The following is a 24,800-nucleotide window of genomic DNA, read 5'->3' on the forward strand; positions in this document are numbered from 1 at the left end:
TGCTCGTGGGACAGAAACACCTTGTGAGTCATGTGGGCAGCAGATTTGCATTCTGGTAGATGCTACAACCAGATTCTGGCCTCTCCAACAAGTTCATGGTCCAAGCAGTCACACAAATACTGCTGTGACTCCATGTTGGTAACTGGAAAGTAAGGCCAAAAATAAGCATGCAAGGGCACTGACCAAGGTTCTAGAGGGTGTCTGGAGCAGAATTGAGCAGAACATTGGATTCCTGGATCAAAACTCAGTGTCTGACTCCCCCAAGCCTTCCCTTTAGTGCTGAGATTCCTTCTGTGCCAGACTTCGCCTTGGGTCTCCAAACCAGGGGTTATAGACTTGGAGACATCACCTCCCTGCTTCTTCCCTTTTTCCTTTTTAGCAAATCTCCAGAACATATTTCATGTCAGTGGAGCCCCATAAAGACACCTAACAAATTAATTTCAGATTCAAACTCGTTAGGAGTTAGATTGAATGCACCTCACAATATTGCCTTAGACACAAAATAATCCCACTTTAGTAAGCTTTATAGCTTCCATGGGGACCAGCCCTGTGGAGTGTATTAATGTTTAATGTGAAACAACATCCCTACAGCAGCTACAGGGGGAAAAAAGATACTACTAAAAAATTAAAGTTGATGGTGTGATAGCAGTCTGGACCCAGTTGTGCTCTGCCATCCTCCACTGCCTCAGGCACCATTCCCTGCTCTCAGCACTGATCCAGCTTCCAGACTGGAGATGTGGCCACTTCTTCCAGTGGTCTCAAGGCATGTTCTCCCCGTGTTTTACCTCTTGGTTAAGTACCATCACAACCCTAATCATCCTGATTCTGACTGTGGCCTGAAGGAAAGGAAGGGAGGAAGAAGATGGTATGTGTGGGGAATTAGGGAACATCTCCTTTCTTTCACAAGACGATATTTCCCCAATGTCTGATGTTCTCATGTGGGAGGACACACTGGGATTTCTCTGAAACCCATTTTGTTTGGCTCTTCCCATAGTTCGGTCCTCACTTGCACTGTGCTGGGAACTGGAAGGGGGCTGTCACTCCACCTTGGTGTGTAAGAGCTCCCTGCCTTTCTTTGGAATAGGAATTCAATAGAAAGTGAAATATTTAAAGGAAAACTGATCCAGGCTGGCTGATGAGGGAAGTAGTTATGGATGAGTTTAATGAACAGACAACCAAGCCAGCTTGGACAACATGTGCAGAACACCTGATCGTTATCAGCAGTGATGGCACATCCTGCTAAGGGCAAATCTGCTGAGCTGGCAGCTGCATCCCACTGTGGAGGGACAAGAGCAGCAAGGGTGGAGAGCCAGCAGAAACTGTTGAACTGGAATTTGGAAACCCTGAGGGTGGGATGCAGATGGCAGCTTTTTCCAGTAATCACCTCAGGCTCATGACTGCTGTGAGTGGAAGCAGAGGTGTACTGTAGCCCACTTGGAATATGCTCTGATCCCCTCAGTGTGGGGCTGGAAACTCCCCAAACCCCTGTTTTTTAAGGTAGACTTGAACTAGTCCTTTGTGTGAGGTGAGGGACTAAAGCACCAAGAACTGTCCTGTGTATGGGCGAAGTAGGAGTCAGGTGAAGGCTGATGTTAAATACATGTCTCCAGAACAGCAACAACCTCCTCAGCCAGGAGCTGCAGGTCCCATCAGGTTTAATAACAGCAATACTCCCTCTGCAACTGGGAAGAAGTTTACACGTGGCCAACACAGAAAAAACGAAAAACAGAAAAACTTCCCCATGTTTAATTTTTTCTCATTTCTTCCTGTAATGCAACAGCTGAGTGTCATTTTTAACCAGACTTACACAATTCTGCCTTGTCAAGTGCTGCTGAGCTCACTGCAGCTCCACTGGCACATGCTGTGCACACGTGCAGGCTCCCACACACCCCGGCTCACACTCGGCTCTTGTGCTCCCCGGCACACCCAGGGCTTCAATCTACCTGCACAGCAGACTTGCACACTCACTGCCGTGGGCTGGAGCTTTGCTGTGCTCTTGGTGAAAGTTCCTGGAGCATGGGAGATGGTTCATACCAACCAGAAACACTGATGGCCTCTGGTCTGTGCTCTGCTGCTCACACCAGCCAGGGTGGGAATGTGTGTGGCACCTCAGTTTGGCCTCCCCTACACTCTCAGCAAAACCTTTTCTCTCTGGGAATTGCAAACTTTTGGAGTGCTTACGGTGGACTCAGAAGGGTTTCTGGAGATGTTACAAATAAGCCTGACACTAAATCTCACTGTGGAAGAGCTCTGCATAGCCTTTCTCCTGCTTTAAAAAGTAGCTGCAGTCTCTCTACACCGTGTTTTACAGAAATAGCTGGGTATCACCTGACCAAAGGGAAAACTTTTGGCCAGGTTTGAGCTCCTAGAGTGGGGGATGCAGCCTTAAGATCGCTCTGCCTGCCCAAGTGTGCACACTATGTTGGCATATCCTCCACAAAACCCAGAAGGACAGGAGGGGGCAGGAGGAAGAACTGGTTCCAAGTGTGGAGAGAGGAATTTTTCCAAGCAGCACCAGCAGCTCCCAGTAATTAGGAGCACAACCCAGCAGGTTGTGGTTCAGAAGAAAGTGGGGGGTTACAGACTGGGTGCAGGGTGTTAACAAGCCCCTCACCTGCCCCCAAGGGAGCACATGGCTTTGTTCAGGGAAGGGCATTGCGCCAGCAGCCTGACTGCGGAGGCGGATGATCTAACGGCTGAAACGCTGGAAATGGGAGTCAGGAGACCAGGGCTCTCTTCCAGCTGTATCCATGGCATGCTGAGTAACCTTTGGCAAGGCACCTCACCCCTCTGCTTTCCTTCCCACTCATCATATGTCTTGTCACTCGCCAGGGACAGGAGCTGGCTCGTGGCAGGGCTGTCCTCAGCCGCGCTGTGCCGGGGGGTGCAGCGGGACAGCCGCTCTCCCACCACGGCAGCGACAGCGTGCCCTGCTCCAGGTGGTGTGGAGCAGCCCCTGAAGCTCCCTAGTAAACCTCCTACACTGAATGTGCGTGTTAAATATGTCACCCTGCAGAGCCTTGATCTTGGGAAGAGCCTGGAGGTCCCACCATAACTGAAATAGCAACAGACTCCATCCCGCTGCACCAGGCACACACCTCCCCAAACCCAGGCTGGAAAGCAGGCTGAGGACATTTTTATCTGTCAGAGTTTGGCAGGATTTCATGGTTGTGTGTGTGTGTCTGTGTCTGTGTGTCCGTGTGTGCTCCTCGCTGGAGCCTGGGTAATTATTTTGTTTTATTTCTTTTTTTGGCAACACTTTAAAGTGAGAGCTGGGTCTTTATAGATTGCTCAGGTTGCACAGAGTATGGATTACAGATCATCAGAGAGACATGAAAGCAGAAGACACGTTTCTCTGGCACAGCATTAAAGGGACAATAAAGGGGTAATTGTAGCCTGGGGTGCAGCCACCTCCTGTGCCCGGCCTTCACTCGCCTTTGCAGCACTGCAGAGAACTTCACGAGGGAAATGATGGAGAAGTTGGGGTGAGGATGGCTCAGGTCAGGACCTGATTATTTCAAAGGTGATATGTTCTCAGGAGGTTAAAGGCACCACTTAGGCACATGAACAAAAAACTGCCAAATACTCTAAGCTGTAACACAGGCAAACTGAAGGCTTTTAAAACTAGATTTTTCCTGTCTATTTGCACCCTGAGAGACGGTTGTCAAAGGATCAAAGCAATTCCCATTTTTAAACTCTCTCTTTCTCTCCCTCCTCCCTCTCCTCCCCTCCATTTCTCTCTCTCTCTCTCTCTCTCCTTCCTCCTATTCCCTCTCTATTTCAACAGGACTCCACAGAATGGAGCAAGAATGAGAGGAAAAAGGCAGACAGAAAAGCATGAACTGGAGGCTTGTTGAGTTCCTCTACCTCCTGTTTATATGGGACCATATACTCGTACAGCCCTCCCACCAGGACCCAGCTGCTACCAACCAACATGTCTCCAAGGAGTTTGATTGGCTTATTTCAGACAGGGGGCCTTTCCACCACTCACGGAGCTACTTATCCTTTGTGGAAAGACATCGTCAAGGATTTACAACCAGATATAAAATATACAGGTATGTCGATTCCCCGCCCCGCCCGTGGCTCGGAGAAGTTGTTTGGTGGTGGGAACTCAGCCAGTTCCCCTGGGCTCCAGGCTCTCAGTCCATGGGAGATGGATCGTTGTCCCTGTTCCACCTGGAAACGCTCCCTTGGTTCTCCGTGGTCCTCAGCTGGCAGAGCAAATTGCTTCAAAGGCTGGGCTGTGGGGCTCTGATAGTGAGATGAAAGCACTGCAGTGTCATGGCAATGTGCACAGCGTAGACGGAGATAAAAAGGGACTAAGGGTGTGGGTGTTCTTCATTTGCGGTGACAGACAGTTCACAGGCAGGTTCACAAGCAGGTTTTTCAAATCAATGAAGCTCTGGACAGCCCAAACTCATACATGTGAACTGCCAATAGCTTCAGGTTCACATGGGCATAGAGATGTCACAGCACACATCAGTGTGACAGCTCTCACACTGCAGTGCATAAGCCTTACCTGGCTGCTGCCTACCAGAGACCTTTGCAGATTTTCTCTCCAAATGTGTTGGACTTGCTCACAGGACTGTGATCTTGGTTTAAAAAACTGCAGAGAATTAAAAAACTACAGAAAACAGGCAGAATTCGGATTTTCCTTTGCCTTCTAGGTTTTGAAGCCTTTGTTGCTGCTTGTTTCAAGCTCTTCTTGCCAGCTGTGCTATCCAGAAACACACTTTTTTCCCTTCATTTTAACATGAAAAGCCGGGGTGCTCACATGAACCTCCCATTAAAGCAGCAAGTGCTTTGGAGTGAAGGGGAATAAGCCAGCAAGTGTCAGGAGATTTGTGCTAAAACCCAAAGAGACTGCAAAACTCTCAGAGACATGTGTGCATTTACATAATTATATAGTCCTGTTGTGCTTCAGAAAGACACTTGCAAACACAGCCATGCAAACCAGTAGGCAGGGAAGTGCCAGTGAATAGTCTTGTTGGCACATGAGACACAGGATGGCTGGGGATGGGGGAGCAGGGATCCACATGTGTGCAGGCAGTGTCCTCCCACGGGCAGGGAGCCAAAAGCACTTGCAGAGTAATAGAGACATGCAAGGCATCATCTATGTGTGGGGAAGAAAAATGAGTTGTTCCTGTGCTGTGGCCTCCAGGGAGTGCAGCACCCCCTCCCCTCACTCCAGCAAGGGGAGATTAGCACAGGGTTGAAAATATTGTCCTGGCTTGTCCTCATTCAAAACAGCTCAGGGGGAAGACAGCCCCAAAAACTAGAAATTCTGCTGCCAGACTTCCACTAGTGAGGTTTTAACAGTGAGGCCTTTGCTTGCACAGAGCAGCAGAGAAAACTCGCCTTTTTTTGCAAAGCCTTTCTGCCTGGCTGTGGCTCTCCCCAGCTCACCCCTGCCCTGCCTGACAACAGACACTCTGACCAAAGCCACGGATCCCTGCCCTGCTCAGTGCCCCTGGCAGCAGCTCTGGCCTTTGCTAAAGAGCTGTGCAGCCCGGGCTGCCAGCACAGCACTCTGCAGGGATGGGCTGGGAGGGGAGCCCACGCGATGGATGTGTTCAGACACATCCACGGGCTGTCACTGCGGGTCAGGCCACAGATCCATCAAGCCTGGGATCCTGTCTCTAAGAATCATGGAGAAACGGGTCAGGAAGGACCTTGAGAGGTCATTTACTCCATGCCTCTTCCCCAGGGCAGACTCAGACATACCTGTGTCACGTCTGACAGAGGGTTGTGTGTAACCTGGAAGGTTTCCTGTGATGGGGAATTCACACCCTGAGCAGGCAGCCTGTGCCACAGCTCTGCCACCTCCACTCTTAGAAAGGAGCTAAAAATTGTTTGCATGTGAAGCCTGTGATTTCTAGTTTTATCCGTCAGAGGGTGAGGAACGAATTCCCTTTTGATTTGTGGGAGACTGCTAAGAATTTGAAGCTTTATCTCAGTTAAGGATGAACTTTATGCATGGGAAGTGGTAAGGGATCTGTTTTTCTCTGTTTCTCCTGGATATTGCTGAAGCACTTAGGAAAGGCATTTGTATCGTGGGGAGGACACAACATCCTCTTTCCATCATGGGAGAAAATAGGCAGCAGCATTCTGTGTGCACAGGAGGAGTCTGAGAAGGGTCTCACAGATGGTAACAATGCTGGAGAAGTCATTGCTCACAAAGGAAACGGGAGATGAGACAAAGTCCAGTGGAAATTGTTAGGGAAAGAGTTTAGAGAGGCAGGGGGAAGGCTGCAAGGGCACCTTGGGACATCTCATGGCCAAATACCATGTGCTGAGTTGAAGGGATTGGGGAACTCCAGCCATGTGTGTCCTGGTTGGAGCTGCTGGGAGATGAGCACTTTGGAAAAACACCCTCTGGGACTAATTTGCTCCCAGTGTGGTCACCTGAGGAGGAGGGGAAAGCCTTATGTGCTTCAGCAGAGGACATGGAGCCATCAGGTAGGAGTCTGGTTGGATGTTGGAGGGCTGGTTGTTTTTAATATTTGTCCCTTTTGACAGCACTGGTCACTTAAAAACTGAGCCCCTGCATTTTTGAAGGAGTATCAAAGTCAGTCTTGCTGTGGGGAATTAGTGGAGCCACAGTCAGTCCTGGCAGCTGAGAGCTGGACTGTGCACACCCCCCAGAACATATCGTTTTACTGAAACCCACAGGGGTAAAATCTCATTTTGTGGGCTCCTTAAATTGACTCCGAGAATCTGTAAAGCTGTTGGGATTTTGTCAACTGTTTAATTCCAACACAGAAGCCTCTTTCCTACCAAATGATGTCTCTCAATTGCTCTTTGCACTAGACTAGCCCAAGGGAGGCACATATTCTACATTAAGGATATCACTCCTTTCCTTAGAAAAGCAGCTGATGCGGAGCAGGGGAATTTTCTGTGCAATCTTCTCTTCCAATGTTCCTTTTCCCCCATATGTTTTTTGGTCAGCTGGTTTGTTCTGTGTCCCTCGGTCAAACAGTTCCTTGGGGCACTTGTGGTTTTGTTGAGGGAGGTTTCACCTGACCACTGCTCTTCTCCCAAGGCTCATAGCAGACCTCAAAGCAGCCACAGCGACCAAGGGTTTGGAGAGGATGTGAAGTCAGGCCAGAGGGCCTCCCCCATCCCTAACTGAAACCCTGTCAGCTGTTTAGTGGTAATTTCCCCAGTGTCCTGCTGTGTAGGAACATGGACACAGTGCATCAGGACCATGTCCTTGACACTGGAAACCCCGAGACAAAGCCACTGTCAGTGCTCAGAGCAGCACAAGGCAAAATGTAGCATTTCCTCCTGTTTACAGGTGATGTTAAAACCACCAAACTAAACTGTGCAACACTCCTCCTCCCATCACTGCTGAAGTCCAGGAGTGTGCCAGCAGCAAGCACAGAGCCTGTTGCAGTTATCAGGGCTCTTTTATATGCTGCATAAGCAGAATTGCTGTAGAACCTCATAGCTGCTGATATCTTTCATAGGATGCCTGGATTCAGATCTACCATCCTAGCATGGAAAATAGTTCCCTGCTACAATCTCCAAAGGCTTGTTCCCTCCTCTGTGTTTCATTTCAGCAGACTTTGGGTCTCCTTCTTGCAAAACTTGGACCACTGATTTTCCTGGTCCCCTCAGTCAAGGTTTGCACCTTGCATGTGGTATTAGGAGGAAGGCAGGCAAAGGGGGAGATGTTTTCTATTAAATCATGAACAGTAGGAGTAGATACAATTGCATTAAGGAAGCACATTAATCAGCATCGATTCATACTAATAAGGGTGGTTTAGGGGGGCCTCTGGCAGGAAAATGCTGCTTTGATCATTATCTGTGCACACTGATGCTAATGCAGATAGGATGGCAGATGCTGAGAGTGGTTTGTGGGGTGTCTGAATATTCATTATCACTATCCTTGTTGTTGTTCCTAGCCATGAGAGCTTTGGGTACGAGGTACTGCAGGAAGGCTGGAAAACAGATGAAGCTCAGCTTGGCTTTGGGACTGGGTCCTGCTCAGACCAGAAAACATTCCTGTTACCACAGAACAGTTAACAGCTTCAGCCCACTGCTTTGAAGTAGATTGTAGGGTTGTCCTTTTCCTCTTCTCTCAGAAAGTGATTATTTAGCTACAAGGCAAAGCAAAGAAAACAGTGGGCTGAGCACTTGAATACCTGATGCAAACAGCCAGGCAGAGGCACTGACACGGGCCTTTCACTAATGATGCTGCTCAGTTGAGGCCAGTTCTAGAAAAACAAATCTTTTCTAGGAAAAAAAAAAAAAAAAAGAAGCTTTGTTGTTCAAGGCTGGACATGAGAGGCAAAGAGTGGAGAGGTGAGATGGGCTCATCCAGCTGAGCAGACAGGCTGCCACTGCCAGTTCTCTGGGAAAACAGGGGCTGGGCACAGCACACTGGGAAGAGGGCAGGGAGGTAACACAGGCAGGATGTGGATTTTTGCCCCAGGCTCGTGGTGTGGCTGTGGGTAAAATCACTTCTCCTTGCCTGGGTTGCCTCCCACCCCTGGAGAATGGGAGATGACAGCAATTGCCTGCTCTGCATTGCTGGGCAGACTTAATTAAATGCTGCAAGACGTTTGGACATAAGGGACAGGAGCAATATAAAATGGATGCTCACACGGGGCTGGAAGGGGAATGTGCATGTGCAAGAAGAAATGCGGATTTTCCTCGTGTGGGAGTTTAATTCCATTTTCTGAAATGACAGTAAGGATGGGGAAATCTGGCTCTCTGTGTAAGAGAGCAGGGAAACCCTGGGGTATAAAAAGGAGATCTGCTTCCCTTGCAGCTTCTCCTTGCAGTGGGACCATTTAGAGGCTGCCTAAATTCATGAAACCTGCAAATACAGAATCCTTCTGAGACCTCTCTCAGGTCTGGTTGAAATGGACCAGCAGATTCAAAACTTGGTGGGGGATGTGACACCAAACCAGCCAGTTCTGCCCCATCCCTCCCCCTGCAGAAGGACAAGACAAAACTGATTGCTTAAAACAATGTCCCTGGAGTTATAAAACCAAAATGAAGCTCCTGAGACAGGAAAGGTTGGGAGTAACTGGCTGCACAAGCTGGTTAGAAATTTGTTGGGATGCAGCCTGGGGGAAAAAAGATGATTTACTTTTTTTTCCCCTCAAAATATCATTTCATAAACAGGTCTCAGTGCAGAGGAGAGAGGTATCTCCATCCTGGATTGTTTTCAAGGCTTGGCTGGACAAAGCCTGAGCTGATGTGCTCAAGAGCTGGTGACAGCCCTGCTTCAAGTGGGAGGTTGGACTAGGGACCCCCAGGGTCCCATCTAACCAGCATTTCTGTGATTTCCCTGTTCCTCCAGTTCAAAGTGGACACTACACTGCGTGCTCATAAAGGGATTTGCACTGCTGAATGCGTTCAGCCACACTGGAGATTTTTATTTAGTCCTTAAAAACCCACAAATCTGGGCTACGTGCTCTCTAAACATGTCACTCCCTTGGTGAAGAGGAAAAGAAGGATCACAGAGCCAGGATCTTTGCTGTGCACGTAGCACAGGCTACAATAGACTTAGAAATGCATATGCTGTTCTGCTGTTTAAATTTTCCCCTAGAGGAAAAAAAAAATATATAAAAAGGGAGGAAAAAAAATTGGTCTCACAAAACTGCCTCACAAAATTTTCGAAGTTTTATGGCGCCACAAATTAAAAACAATGAGCCAGATTCTCTGTGATAAATATGTGAAACTGTTGACTTCAAGTAAAATTCACCAATTTATTGGCTGGGGAATCTCTTGCAGCACTTCCAGCATTGCCCACTGCCCAGACCTGCACACACAGCACCAGGGTTTTTGTGGCTGCTTGCCCTGGCTGTGAGGATAAAGAGCTTTTATCATTTTTAAGCAAAAGCAACTCCTACATCAGACAACTGGGCTTGGCTGGTCTGCTTAGTGAATGTGAGGTGTTTTATGGCTGGTTTTAAAGCAGAATCACAGATCACAGGATCATTTGTGTTGGGAAAGACCTCCAAGGTCATCAAGTCCAACCTTGTCCCCCAGCCTCTGGGGCACTGAGTGCCATGTCCAGTCATTTATTGGACACCTCCAGGGATGGGGACTCCAAACCTCCCTGGGCAGACCCTTCCAATGCCTGACCACTCTTTCCATGAGGAAATTCCTCCTGATGTCCAACCTGAACCTCCCCTGGCACAGCTTGAGGCTGTTTCCTCTCATCCTGTCACTTGTTGCTCGGGAGAAGAGCGAGATGGTCTCTCCTGAGCCTCCTTTTCTCCAGGCTGAAGTTTTCTTAAAGCTGCAGAAATTTTGCCTTTCCTGACCAGCCCTTCCAGGCAGGTTTCATGCAAACCTGTGATTTCCACAACCAAAGAACTGATCTGGCAGAAAAGTAATCCTGACAAGGAAAAAAAGGAAAGAGAGAAAAAAGTTAATTTTTAACTAGATCACTTTTCTGGTCTCATTCATACAATGGTCAGGTGACAGCAAATGGGCAGGACTGTGGGGATGGAGGCAGGAAGGGCACTAAGGGGACTGGTGAGGCTGTTTCCAACAGCAATGTGAATTAAAGTTTTCAAGTGGCTGTGAAGATGTTGTGGTTGTGTTAAGTTCTGGCAGAGACAAGATCTCTTAAAACCTCTCCCATCACCTTTTCAGTCCATTCTTCTTCTCCCATCTCTCCACTCCTCATTGACTCCTTTTGCTGTCTCTCTATTGCATTGAATTTAATCTACTGGTCACTAGAGCTGTGCAAATAATTGATTTTGTGGTTCACTGGTTGTATGGAACAAAAATAACATTAAAAATGGCTTGATCTGAAATGGATGTTTGCTCAACTTTTCAGTAAAATGAAAAATCGTAAACATTTCATTTCAGGCTCAGTGAAAGGCTAAAGGTTTGCTGTTTGTTTTCATTTTATTAATCCAGCGAAAAACTTTTTTTTGTTGCCATTTTTAAGGTGCAAAAGTTCATCTCAAAACACAAAGTCAAGCAATGCCACTTAAAAAATGTCAAAAGAGAAACAGTTTGATTTTTGAGTGTGTTGTGTTTGGCTGTTGGCTCTTCAGCTTGAATCTGCAAGGAGATTTTATGTCCTTGAGGTAGAGAAGGACAGAAAAAAACCCCACTCACCGTCTGTGTTGTTCATTCGGTGACTTTGAAATCTTAAAATTCCCCAGGGTTCAGCTTTGATTTCCCTTGGGTTCAGCTTTTAGCATCTTAGGAAAAAAGCCCACAATAATTTCCCCAGTACTGCTGGACGAGGGAATCAGAGCCAAGAGGAGCAGCAGCTCTGCTGTGGGAAGGCTTGTGCTTGCTCAAAACCCAGCTGGGTGCTGAGGCCTGGGTGCTGTGGCTGTGACAAACTGTACAACACGGCTGCAGTCACGGATCCTCTCTCACACACATATCCTGGCAAGTTTTCAGTCCTGTTCCAGTTGTTTGGATGCCTAAAGCATCCAAAAAAGCACCGTGAACGTTCTTCTCAAACAGCATTAAGGTGATGCTTAGCCCTGGGATGAATTGATGGGCACTGTTAGGCTTTTTAATCTTTGCCTGGGCTTTTTTAGTCATGCTGAAGTTCTGCTGACAAGGTTCTCCTATTAGGGTTTTATGCTACCTGTTTAAAGGGGACATCAACTTTTATGTTTTCCAGTCAGAGGAGAGGCTTTTTTAGGAGAGACAACACAGCAACTGAAGGACAGAGGGAGCTGAGATGAAAGGAGGCTCTTGCCTCTGTGTGGAATGAGCAGTGGAAATCCATACAGCATTGTAGGGCAAAAAATGCAGGATCTCCATAGTTTACATTATGCATGTAAAGGAGTGATGTACATTGGCTTGTAATCAGTAAATGCCGTGCAAATAAATGGGTGTAAACCAAAAATTGAAACCTATTTCCATAGTGCATGTAAACAATGAAGCCTTCTAGTGTTCTCTTCAATGTAAATGTTAATCTAAAAATGACATTACTACAAGTTTATGCAACTTTACAAGAGAGTCACGATTTACATTCCTGTCTCACCAGCTCTAACAGCAGTTTGGCAAACAGGAGCCATTCAGTGATGGGCATAAACCAGACAATTCCAACACAGAGCATCTCCTTCAGCCACAACCTTCATTCTTCATGCAGTTCAGGGACTGGTGTTGTTACATTCCCTGCATAATGCAGCTCCCTGCATATGGGAAGATTTTCATACATTTGCATAAGCAGAATAAAGGCAGAAGTAGGGGGTGGCAGGGAAAGTCTGGGGCTGAGCTGTACAGAGCTGAGTCCTAGGGAGTGTGAGCAGACACAGAGCTTGGCCCTGGCTGGGGCTGGAGGAGCAGCTGCTCTGGCTGTGTCTGGATTCAGATGGTGAGAGCTTGGGAACATCTCTGGCAGCTGCAGGATCTGACAGCAGGACACACCTCTCCCTCCCTTTGATATTCTGGAGAACACAGGGCAAGAGGGGGGATAAATGGCACCAGCCTTTGATATGCTTGGAGCTGCTGAGAAGGGGGAGCAGAACATCTGGCCGAGCTCTGGGGAAGGGCAGCCCCACATCTCAACTGAACCAGCTCATGGGGAACAGCACAGAAGCAATGCAGGGATAAGTTCACATTCTGATAGAGCTCTTGTGGTCAGGACACACCATTTCCTCTGGAGAAAAGCTCTCATGTGAGCTGTGTGCCTGGAAAGGCAGATCCCTGCCTGGCTGCCCTGCCTGCTGAGCCAGGTGAGCTCTGAGCTGGGTGGGCTGAGCACCAGCACAGTTCTGCAGGGCTGCTCCAGCACAACAATCCCCTCTCTCAGCCCGGAATGGAGTGTTTTGATCATCCTCCCAATGAATTCCAGAAGCAGTACAGAAATATTTGAGTCACTGAACCTTTCCAAAGAGATGTGTGTCCTGCTGGGCTTGGACAAGGGTGTCCACATCCGTCCCCTGTGAGACCTTGCATGGTGGGGCATCTTTTCCCCTCCACATGCCAAGCAGAGGCTGTGCCCAGCAGGGCTGCTCCCAGCCTGCTGTGACAGCAATGACCCTGCACGTTCATCTCCCATTTCTTCAGAGCAGCAGACTATGGTCCAGTGGCTTGGGAACATATTTTAAAGGCTAAAAAGGCAAGGATTTTGCTCCCTTTTTACAAAAAAAATATTTTTTTTTTTTTTGGTGTGTACAGATTATTAATTCTGCTTTCAAATCAGGCAGATGCTTATTTCAGCAAAGAAGCTGTTACACTAAAAAAAAAAAAAAAAAGAAAAAAGCTATCCTGTTAGATGCACAGAATAATTTTGTTCTGGCACCAGTAGCACTGGGAGATGGCATGACCCCCCCCATTAGAGGGGTTTTTCTATTTCTGGATCCCTCTAATGTTTCCCTTGGGTTCCAGAAAGTATTTTTTTCCCTTTTTTTTTTTGCTGATTGCCACCCACCAGTCTCTGTAAATGGAACAAGATGTGTCCCACTGGGGCAGTCGGAGCCATCCAGGTTGGATTCCTGTGTTAAGCTGCTAAGAGCAGGTACAGAACCCAAGGACACACCTGCACAGAAACCCAGGGAGCAGCTTTGCCTGCAGCAGGGAGTGAGGTGGGTTTGGGGTAGCCCTTTGTGCCGGGGTCTCCCCTCCAGGTAGGGTGAAATCAAATATTCCTGTGCAGAGCCAGCAGTTCCTGTGACCTGGGGAAGGAGCTGGAGCCCAAGTGTCCTGGAACAGCCCCAGCTTCCCTATGGAGAGCCCTGGGCAGGTGATGCCTGCTCTGCTCCTGGGCACAGGGAGGATGGAGGCAGCCTTGGGCTGCCAGGTGTGTGCCCCAGGGATGCTGTTTGCTGGGAGCTCCGTGCCTGGGGTGATCAGACCCATTTCAAACCCTCAACTCTTCCTCCTCTGCCGCTGACACAGTGACCATGAAGGATTTATAGGAAGCTGCCATGAGGTTCCCTTCACCAGGGAGTCATTTTTTTCCTGGTTAAATACAACCCATCAGGTGAGAAACACTGAGAGGGAGGAAAGGAGAGGGGTAGGGGTGGTATTTACACCCACCCAGCTGTCTGGGCTGAGGCACTGCAGCGCAGGCTGCAGGCAGCTGCCTCCTCCTCCTCCTCCTCCATGTCTTCCTCCTCCTTTTCCTCCCTCACTGCCAGACTCCTCACAGCTGCCTGGCTCTGGAACTACTGTTCCAACAGGACAGAGATCCTCCCCATCCCTGTGCTCTGTGGTGTGGGAAAGCCTCTGACCTGTTCCAGTACCTGCCCTGGGAGGAAGCCTCGAGGTCTGGCAGCAGCAGGGGCGAGAGGGGCCAGCACAGAGGGAGGGGATCCTCCAAAGGGTCTATGATGCTTCTAAATCAAAGTCCTGCTGACAACACAGAGCACTGAATGCCTGCCTGGGGCCCTGCTCCCACAGTCATGTGACGACATCAGAATTTAAGCTTTAATTAAGAGATGAGTGCGGGGAGGGAGGGAAGAGGCTCTGGCCCCTTATGGCCGCAAAGGAAAGCTGGGAAACATGACCTGAGTGCAACCAACATCTGCTTTAATGTGCAGACAGCTCCCAGCAGAGGGGTGAGCAGCTGGGAGAGGAAGCCATTCCATCGAATTCCCAATCAAGTCAAGACTGCTTGTGCTTCTGCTTGCAATGAAAGAGCTTACTTGGAGAAAGGAGAAGTTCCAGAAAAGCTGTGCTATGGCAGAGTTACACAGAAACACAGAATCCTAAAAAGGCTTGGGTTGGAAGGGACTTCAAAGATCTCTAAACCAAACCCCCTGTCATGGCTAAGAGTGTCACCCACTAAATCAGGGTGCTCAAGGCTCTCATGCAGCCTTGCAGGGGCAGATTTCACACTGTCACAGCCTCTGCTTGTGGACACCTCCCAGGGATACACCTTTGCAAGGCTCATTGAAGGAGAACCCTATTTGATGGCCAAGCTCTCAGGCTCTGGAGGCTCAGATATGTCTGATATTGCAACAACATCTCATTCCCACGAGTGAGGATCATGAAAAAGTCAGTGGAAGAGCTGTTCCCATTGTAGCTGGGACCTGTCTCTGGACTCTGACTAAGCAAAGCATCCTGACACTGTGAGCTTGTAGTGTCTGCAGTAGAAGTGCCCCTTGGCGAGTTGCAAACAGAGTTTTCATGGGCTGGTAGTGACTGGCAGGTTTGCTGGAGCATGGGCTGGGTTTGAGCACTGATTTGAGCATCTGACCATCACAGAGCACTCAGGGTATTCAGCTTGGGTGAGGATGTGCTGACCAGTGAGGGACACTGCCTCCCCACGGAGACCTGGAGGTGGAAGGAGCAGTGTTATGTCAGGAAAGCAAAGGTGTTTTATTGTCTGTGCATCCCTGAAAATTGTTTTTGTTGTCCATGCATCCCTGCCCGACCTCATTTTGCTTTCCCTCCCCTTTCTCCCATGCTGGTTCATTCCCTCTCAGCAAAGGCAAACCTGCCCATTGAATATTCAGCATTACATATTTCAGTGTTACCTTCCAGTTCTTGAGCAAAACCCCAGAAAGAACATTACTTTTGACTCCCCTCCAAATGCCTGAGGGTGTCCCTGGGGAGATCAGGCTCACAGCCAGGGGTGAGGCTAATCAGAGATCTTGGAACACAGGGAGAGCTGTGTGTTGCATGGTTAGGAGCAAGCAGGAGAGATGGGAACAAGGTAAGAAGGTTTTCATCTTCATTTCTGGTTAAAACCAAATGAATAGCCCCTACCAGACTATTGGCATTTTGTCTTCCTTCCCCTGTTTTCCTCCCCTTATCCCCCATTCATGCACAGACTATGAGTCTCAGATTCCCCCTCCCACCTATAAAAGGCTCCTGACTGTTTCTTGGGAGTATTTGATATTTGGGAATCTTTGCTGTACTGTGTAGCAGGTGAGTGCTGCCAAGTCACATGATGACCTGTATCTCAAGACTATTTAGTTTCTCTTCAAAGCCCACACTTTCAGAGTCCTGTGATTATGTAAGTGTCTCAACTCAAATTTTTTAAAGTAAGTTTACGGCCCTCATAATTGCAGAGGAAAACTTGATAATACCACTCCTACATACTCAGAAAGCAGAAGGCAAAAAAAAAAAAAAGGAAGGAAAAAAAATCCCATGAAGTTTATCAGATTTTAAAAGTCTCATGAATTTTAAAACCAATCTCTTAATTCTTTTTTTGAGCCTGACTCATGATTTTCAAGCAGTTACCAGTGTGGCTGTAGGGTTTGTAAGGCTGGTTTGTTATCCTATTAGTTAAGTTACATAAAATATCCGAGCCCAGGGAGACTCAGAAACTGAGCATTGCACTTCAGTGCCCGTTTGGAGACAACAGGGTCTTTTCTTCTGTGTAGATGCCGAGGATCTACCCTTAATCCAGGTCTCCAGTCACTACTGCAGCATCAATATTTCCCAAAATTATATTAGTGTTAATCATATGAATGAGAATAGCCACAGTATTGATCTTCATAATGCTTAGGATATTAAATTTGAGTTTGAAGGTAGTTTTGTGGTGCAATTCATAACAGCAAATCTTGTCAACATGCATAAGCAGGGACAGCAGGCCACGGAGCAGTGGCACTGCAAACCCAGAGAGAAATATATTCTGGAGCCTTCCATCCTCCCACAAGATCACACACCAAACAGACACTTGTGGCTAAGTTGGCAATTCCAGATCTGAAGTTCTGCTAATTGTTTGGTGATCTCAGATGAACTTAATTGATCTGAAAGGAGAAAAAAGCCTTTGAATGTTGAAACAACCTGTTCCAATGTTGTATATGCACCACCCAGGGGCCCTTTTTTCATTATAGAATCACAGAGGGATTTGGATTGGAAGGGATCTTAAAGACTATCTAGTTCCAGCTCCTTTCCATGGGGCAGGGACAACTTCCACTATCCCAGGTTGCTCCAACCTGGCCTTGAACACTTCCAAGGATGGGGTAGCCACAAGAATATTCCTGGAATATTTACACACACACACAAAACCAGGGGTGTTGGTGTGATAAGATGTAGAGGGATGACCACCATTACCATCAAGTGGTGGGCTTGCCTTCCACCTGCCTGGTTCCTCAGGCTGTCTCATTGCATTTGAGAGCCAGGAAATTAAAAAGGAAGGGAGGTGGCAGAGCAAACCACGCTTGTAGCTGGTCACAGAGCCTCAGAAACCCCTCTGTGCACACAGGAGCATTGATGTGGGAGCTACACACAGATATTGAGGTGTCTGAAGCATCTTGCATGGCCTCCAGCAGATTAAAGGAAATCTGAGAATGCTTCCCTGTGAAATGACTCTGTAATAAGGGACAGAAATTACCAGCTCTTCCAGCATGTAACAAAAGAGGAACCAAGACTGTGCAAGAGGCTGAATGCTACTATATAATAAGCTTACAGGATAATTACCGACTGTACTTGGGCTTAATTTTCTTCTGCGGAAGAGTCATAAAAATAAGTTTATTGTTTTCACTCCGAGGGAACTGAGATATTTGCATCAGGTCTTTAAAAGAGACAGTGCTTTATCTCCCCCTTGAACACATCAGCTCCATTGGTGACCATCTCCTGCATGATCGTGGGTGAGGATGCAAAGGGAAAGATTTTCTAGGCACAGCTGCTGTCTGGGAGCTGGAAAAGGAGAATCACAGCTCTTTGTCAGGGCCTTACAAGTGTTTGCAACACTGGGGTATGATTTTCCCTCATAATAGAGGGGATTGTGCACCGAAAAGGGAGCGGAACTGGTGAAGTTCTACAGGGATGGAGGAAAATAAATGACAGGATGGCAAAGTATTTGCATTTTGGGTGCAATAAAATTGTCTCAGTGAGGTAGAAAAACATTTTCTCCAAAGTAAGATTTTGTCAAAATGCTTTATTTTGTTAGTAGTGTAGTGATGAATTTGATTCAACATATATTTGTAGTCCCAGCCCCTCCAGTCACCAGTGGCTACGGTGAAAGGGGAGATCTAAGAAATGAGCTATTTTGAGAAAATTTTGTCGAGTGAAAACATTACAAGCTGTTCCAGATTCCTCCAACATGGAACAAAGCCAGATTCTGCAGCCCTGAAAGTAGCTACTAAAAGGAATCCTCTCCTGGGCAGCTCCAGCCACAGCTGAAGCTGGAGCTCTCCCAAACGGGAACGATTTAAGCTTTGTCTGGAGACACAGAACTGGAGCCCTTACCAATTACAGCTGAGTTATCCTCAGGTGCCACAGGGACACTGCACGGGGACTGAGGAGTAAAGGATTAGCCACTGCACACAGAAATATTGAGCAACTCACTACTACCTCCTATTGTGCTCGTGCCAGTGGAAATCCTTCTTAGAATGGCATATTTTATTCAATTTTTAAGAGCTCTCAATTTTTCATTTAGGAAGGGGAGCTGGAGCAGCATCCGATCTGTAATCAATCAGCTCTCTCTGAGGAAGGGCTCCTGCTCCTTAGTCCTTTATCTTCTCTGAGAACTCACAGAAAATGTATTTCTGAATGAGAATTGTATTTTCAGAGTGAGGGAGAGGGAAAACTACAGCCAGGGCCTCACCTGAATCTTACAGACCTCTATCCTGTATTAACTATCCTGTAGTAGCTGGCCCTACAGAAATTATCCCCAAACACACCACTTTGTCTCCAGAAGCAGCAGATGATCTTGCAGATAAGCTTGACCCAGAATTAAAAAGGGGATTTAAGCATTTTATGTGGGTACTTAACTGCCTAAGTGCCAAATTCCTGCAGTTTTTAGTGGGCATTACAAAATCAGGGGCTTTTGAACAGGATCTGCTACAATCTTAAATGAGGCCATCCATAACATAAGGCATGAATTTATTATCCCTGGTAATAAATCACTACAAATACACAGTGATAAAAGGATGAACAACAGACACAGCTCATCCAGGGATCTCAAAGCTCTTTAGAGTTCCTTAGGATAGTGAAGGAAAAGGCTGAGTTTTGTTTGTTTGTTTCGAATGAATAAATTAATCATTAGTAAAATATTATGCAGTTCATCAGATATATTATTCACTAGCTATTTGTCAAAATAACAGCTCAGTCATATATTACCAGAACTAAACATTTATAATGTGTGTATATCTAGTCATCAGATGATTTATTCAGGCTTTTGGGGAATGAGTTAATTATTGACCAGTTAAAGCACCCCCAGGAGGCAGAGATATGTTAGGATGTGAGCTCTTGTGACTTTGGGTGAATTTGGACCATCTTTTTGCTGTATTGTTGTTGTTTAGAACCTGATACCACAGGTAGAATCCTGCATCTGGGTTTCCTTTTGGCACTACCTCAGTAAAACCAGCCATAATTCTGATTATCTCTAACCAATGCCAGGTTTATCTCAGGTAGGAAAATTCACGTACTTATTCAAGATCAAACTATGATCTGAGTTCTCCGTGTTCTTGTTGGACCAGTGTCTGACTCCAACAGCAAGGTCCTCATAGTTATCTCAGCTTTAACCATGTCTCCACCTCCCAAAGGGTTTAGGAGGGTTTAGGAAAAGCAAAAGAGAGTTTAGGAATCCCAGTTTGTGACAGATCAAACAATTTTGGAAACGTTGGGAGAGAACAGAGAAGCCCTTTACCAGGTACCTCCCAGCTCCCTCTCCCATGCCAGTGACCTGGACTCCTTCCAAAAGTGCCTCAGCAGAGCAAAGTTACCTGACTGACACTCACCACCTCCCCTTGTCATCCGTGACCAGCATCCCAGAAAGCTGCAGCTTCTTCCAAGCCTTTATTGGTGTCAGTGCAGCCTCTCCCCCAGGTTTTATTAGGGGAGCTGATGCCAAATCACCCAGCTTCCTCCTACTTGATAAAGAATGTTTATAACCCAGTAAATTCTAACATATCAGCAGCTTGTTATGGAGAGAAAAGGTCACTGGGAGAGAAAGGGGAAAAAAAAAAAAAGGTGCCCTTCCATCTGAAGTTCTGGCTGGGTACAGATGAAGGAGTCAGAGCCAGGAAAATATCTTTTGATATGATAAAGTCTCATAATAGAAAATGTTGCTGCAATACAAGCCTCGTTTCTTCAGATAAATATTTAATATAGATCACTAAAGATTAATCGAGTACAGAAAAGTGTCTCTCCTATGGTTGGTGTAAAGAAAACATCTTCTCGTTAATTTATTATGGAGCCTGAAATGAGAAAAATCCTATGGAGAGAAAAGCAGGGTACGGTTTCCATAGAGAAGCAGAGCACCACACCAGAATTTATTTAGTGTGTGGGTAGAAGACTTCCCAGAACCAGCTGCAGCGTGGCGTTCGTGTGATACAAAATCCCAGTGTGGGAAGAAGCCTCACAGAGTCACAGTGTCTCGCTGCCCTGCCTCCTGCAGATCCCAGGCTTTCTAGAAATGGTGAGGCTGTGCCACAGAATCACAGAATCAACTGGGTTGGAAAAGACTTCTGAGATCATGGAGTCCAACCTGTGACCCAACCCCCCCTTGTCACCCAGCCCATGGCACTGATGCCACATCCAGTCTCACCTTAAACACCTCCAGGGACGGGGACTCCACCCCCTCCCTGGGCAGCCCATTCCAATGTCTGACCACTCTCTCTGTAAAGAATTTCTTCCTAATGTCCAATCTAAACCTCCCCTGGCACAGCTTAAGACCCAGGCCTCTTGTCCTGCTGCTGGTTCCTGGGAGAACAGCCCAGCCCCCTCCTGGCTACACCCTCCTTTCAGGGAGCTGTAAAGAGCAATAAGGTCTCCCTGCTCTTCTCCAGACCTGTGGGCTCTCAAGAGCCTCCAGGAAAGAGCATTCAGTCCTTTTGGAGTAAAGTGATGCCCTAAGCTCACCTCAAGGAGAGGAGCCCCAGATTCTGGAGGCTTCTTGCTTTAGCCAGAACTCCCCATAAACCACCTCCCTGAGATCTCCAAGGCACTGTGGCCATTTCACTGCTCCTGGTTGTACTGGGCACTAAAGAATCCAGGGTGCCAGTGTGAGATTTCCATCTGCCACGATGTTGGGATGTGATCAGTCAGCTCCACTGCGATGGGTAAATGACAGGATCCCTGTGCTTTCCACAACATTATCCACAAAAACCACCTTCCCAAGCATTTTGCAGCATTAAATAGGACAGCTACAGAGAATAAATCATAAATAGCAACAGAGACAGTATGAGGGAGAAAATAAGAGTCACAGGCAAGGGAGGAGAGATAAAAGATCCAATTTCAGCTGAGACTGAAATGGAACAAAGAGTCAATGAGATGGAGAGATACACGGGGGTTGTTCCAGATGGCCAACTCCATTCATGTGAAGCCTCTTGCACCACCAGCATCTTGTGATGAACTTGTGAACAAAGGGGCACCACTTGCTTTTAGATGCAGTGGGCAGAAGGATCTGGCAGATCTGTCTGTGCTCAGGGAAATAGAAGGGCCCCCTCCTGAAATGCATATTTGAAAGACAGGAAACAACTCTGGAAAGAGGGAGGCATTTTTCCACCTCTCCAAGAAGCCATTTCTAGCTGTTTCTCTAGAGGTGATGCTTTCTTTTTCTGCTTGACCTTTTCCTGTGGACACCTTCCCTGTTTTGGGAACGTTCGTGTCAAGTAATTGCCAGAACACTGGTCTGCACGTTTAGCTCTCCCAGGGAATGAGGCTGGGAGGAGAAAGGTTGAATGCCACTGGTCATATCCCAGTCATACTGCTGGGAGGTGAGCAGGAACATGGGAAAACCATGCTTAGAAGGGATGATTCCCTGTGTTTTTTTAGTATATGCAGCTCAGAGTGTCTCTTCTGCCGACATGAACAGCTGAACTCACAGGACACCTTTTTTTTTTGGCTCACATGGGAGATGGTGGAAGAACAAGAGTGGCTTTAGCACCTGGTATTACAACCCAAGGAACTAAAAGGACAAACAAGGGTCACACCTTCCCAGTTCCTGCTCTACCAGGTACAACATTTTACCACTTGAAAAACTCCAGTCCTAAACCTCTGGGACACTCTCTTTCTGCTCTCAGAACCCAAATAACAAAATCCTAAATAATAACTCCCTCTGGTTCTACAGTAGGCTGTTGAACTTGATACAGGTACAAATGGATGACACCTCTAGCCTGGGACTATCTAGGGGAAGGCCTAATAGACTTTTAACAGCAGCAGGGACTGTTGCAGTCATTTAATATAAAATTTTTCTGTGTTTAGAACATTTATTGGTGGCATGATCTGGTCAGGAGAATTGCAATTATTAACAGCTAATTATTAACAGTTATCCCACCCCCCAGGACAGACTATGGCTGACCAAGGGTGTCTTATTTTGTCCTCTGCAACCACCACACCTGCACTGCAGCTCGGTCCCTGTCACCTTGGCAGGGGCTTTCATGGGGCCCCTCCAACTCTGCCTGTCATGCTCCATCCTCCCACTGCAGCGAGGCACAGATATAATGTATGGAACACAAACATGATTTTATAATAAGTTTTCTATGCAGGCAGGATAAAATACCAAACAGAATCTGAAAACAATCAGTCAGTGAAACTCAGCCCCAGTGATGAGTGCACTGCTGGTAACGGTCCAGTGCCCAGGAAGATTGAGGCTTTAAATACAGCCACCTCCTGCCCTTCCAGAGAGAAAGTGGGGCAAGGAGAGATGGGCAGGAGGGAGGATGAGACTCAGGGAAGTGGGAATAACCAGAATATCCTGTTGGGAGTAAGTTAAAACAGGAGCAATATTGGACTGCACAAAGACACCCCAGTGCAGACTCTCCTCTGCAGAGATCAGCAAATTGACCCTCAGCTGGGCTTTGGGAGTGGCAGTGGAAGGAGCAGGGACAGGCAGGGCTGCTGCAGGGACAGATCTGAGTGAGATAAACATGCACTTGTTGTGGAGGCCTCTGGGTGCTGCTCTTGCACAGAGCCGGATAATTCATCCCTCCCACCGTGGGCAGTTTTAGGAGCCTCTCTCCCCTCCATCAGGTTTGCAGCAGCTTCTGCCCTGGGCAAGTTTACATCAGGTTCCATGTCCTGCCACAGATTATGGTCTGCAGGACCCTAAATCTGTGCTGCTCCACACACTGTAACAGCTGGGGGAGAGAAAAACAGAAAGGAAGGCTGGGAAACATAAAGAGGGGAAGCAACTCCTTCCAGGAGTTGGAAGGAGAAAACTGGGTGCTCTGGTGTGGAGGGAAGAGCTGAAACACATCCCACTGGCTGGAGCAGCAGCTCAGCCACTCTGGGGGTTCACCCCAGTTCAGAGAGGGCAGGGCTGTACCCCAACAGGGCAGGGAGGGAGCCATCCTGCCCCCATTCCTCCTGAGGCACTGGGAATTGTGAGGTTTCTAGTCAGCAGCAGGAAAGATCAGGACTTGCTCTCTACCAGACTGCACAGTTGTTGTTTTTTGTTTTTTTTGTTCCTTGTAAGAGTTGGGGGATTCACATTAGCTCTTTTCCTGTCTTCTTTAAGTACTCCAGGCTTGAGTCATATAATTGTATAACTCACAACTTCCATTTGAAAAATAAGAATAGGCTGCCTTTTAGGATTGCGAGGAAAAGCCAGAAAATACAAGTGTTTAAATCTCAGAACCCAGAAGGCAAATAAAAAGCATTGCAGATACTGTTGTTTTGCTCAGTAGATAAATATATACATATGCATGTGCTTCAGAATTCCGGGGTCCAGCTCATTCTTTCGGAGCAGAGGCTCAGATGTGCAGTAGCACATAATCCCTTCCTCAGCCCTGTGGAGCTTGAGCTGCAACAGGAGCTGATAATTTTACTTTGCCCAATTCTCCCCCCCTGAAATAACCATGAAGGAAGGTCTTCATGGAATCACAGACTGGTTTGGCTTGGAAGGGACTTTAAAGATCATACAGTTCCAAACCCCTGCCATGGGCAGGGACACCTAAGGGTCTTCTGAGATTTTTTTGCAGCATCTGATCCCCTCAGACTTAATTTTCAGCCTCAGAGGATCCTGGCTTTTTACTTAACACAAACCAAAAAGTCTACCACGAAAGAGAGCACAGGTAAGAAGGGAAGGACCAACCTCACAGAAATTCCCATCCAGACTCAGCAAAGGGTTCCCACACCATGATAAAAGCACAAAGCAAACACCTGCCAAGCCAAAATGAAAATCTGAGGCACAAGAGCACTTAACAAAGGATAACCCCCTTCACTCTCTATTTCACTCCCTGCTAAACTTAAAAAAACCCACCCAACTTGCCCTTGTAAAATGAAACAAAACAAATACCTTCCATCTGAAAAAATAAATTAAAACCCCAAAAACTATAAAAACAAAATTAAATTAAATTGTAAATAAAATAACATAAAATAAAATAAATCAAAGCCCAACCCTCCTCACACAGCTGACTTATCTTTCCCCTAAACAGCCCTTGAGGGGTGAGGCTATAAATCTTTGCAGCTGGTCTCAACCTGTCCCCCAGGAAAGAGCCCTGTGTTCAGGGAAGGGCTCAGCTCCAGCCCTCTGTCCCATACCCTACATTTTGGTGCAGGAGGGTATCTCTGCTCACAGCCTAAAGACCTGCTGGCCTCTGAGGCTGCCTACACTGAAGCTGAGGAGGTTTTGCTCTTAACTTCTCCTAGACCTGAATTTCCCATCTGGCCATCAGCATGTGAGTGGATTTTGGGTTTTTATAGCTGAACTTTGGGTTTTTGTAGAGCTTTGTACCAGCAGGTGCCCGTGTGGCCCCGTGCACGTTGCGGGGCAGATTGCACTTTCTGCCTTTTCACTGAGCTCCCTCCCCCATGGTGCAAGTTTGGGACCCCCAGCAGGGCTGTAACAACCCCTCTCAGCTATCTTGGGTGTGTTTGAGGCTCAGTCAGAGCTAAGGAAGAACTCCAGTGGTCCTTTTTTCACTGGAACAGTCTCCTGGCTGTGGTGTATTGATAAACCTGCAGGATTTCAGGCAGGCACAGCCAGAAGTGGCACAGAGCAGCATCTCCCTTCT

The 24,800-nt window shown here is 47.3% G+C and overlaps 1 protein-coding gene across 1 annotated transcript in view; it reads left to right on the forward strand.

Annotated features, from left to right (window-relative positions):
* Positions 1-24,800, forward strand: part of BRINP1 (BMP/retinoic acid inducible neural specific 1) — a 90,477-nt gene that overhangs the window by 24,630 nt on the left and 41,047 nt on the right. Inside the window, exon 2 of the mRNA XM_027650203.1 lies at positions 3,788-4,055. Coding sequence (XP_027506004.1) covers positions 3,838-4,055 — 218 coding nt within the window. The 5' untranslated portion in view covers positions 3,788-3,837. The remainder of the gene's footprint in view (positions 1-3,787; positions 4,056-24,800) is intronic.

This window comes from Corapipo altera, unplaced genomic scaffold (assembly GCF_003945725.1).
Source record: "Corapipo altera isolate COAL_440 unplaced genomic scaffold, ASM394572v1 268, whole genome shotgun sequence".
Taxonomy (NCBI): Eukaryota; Metazoa; Chordata; class Aves; order Passeriformes; family Pipridae; genus Corapipo; species Corapipo altera.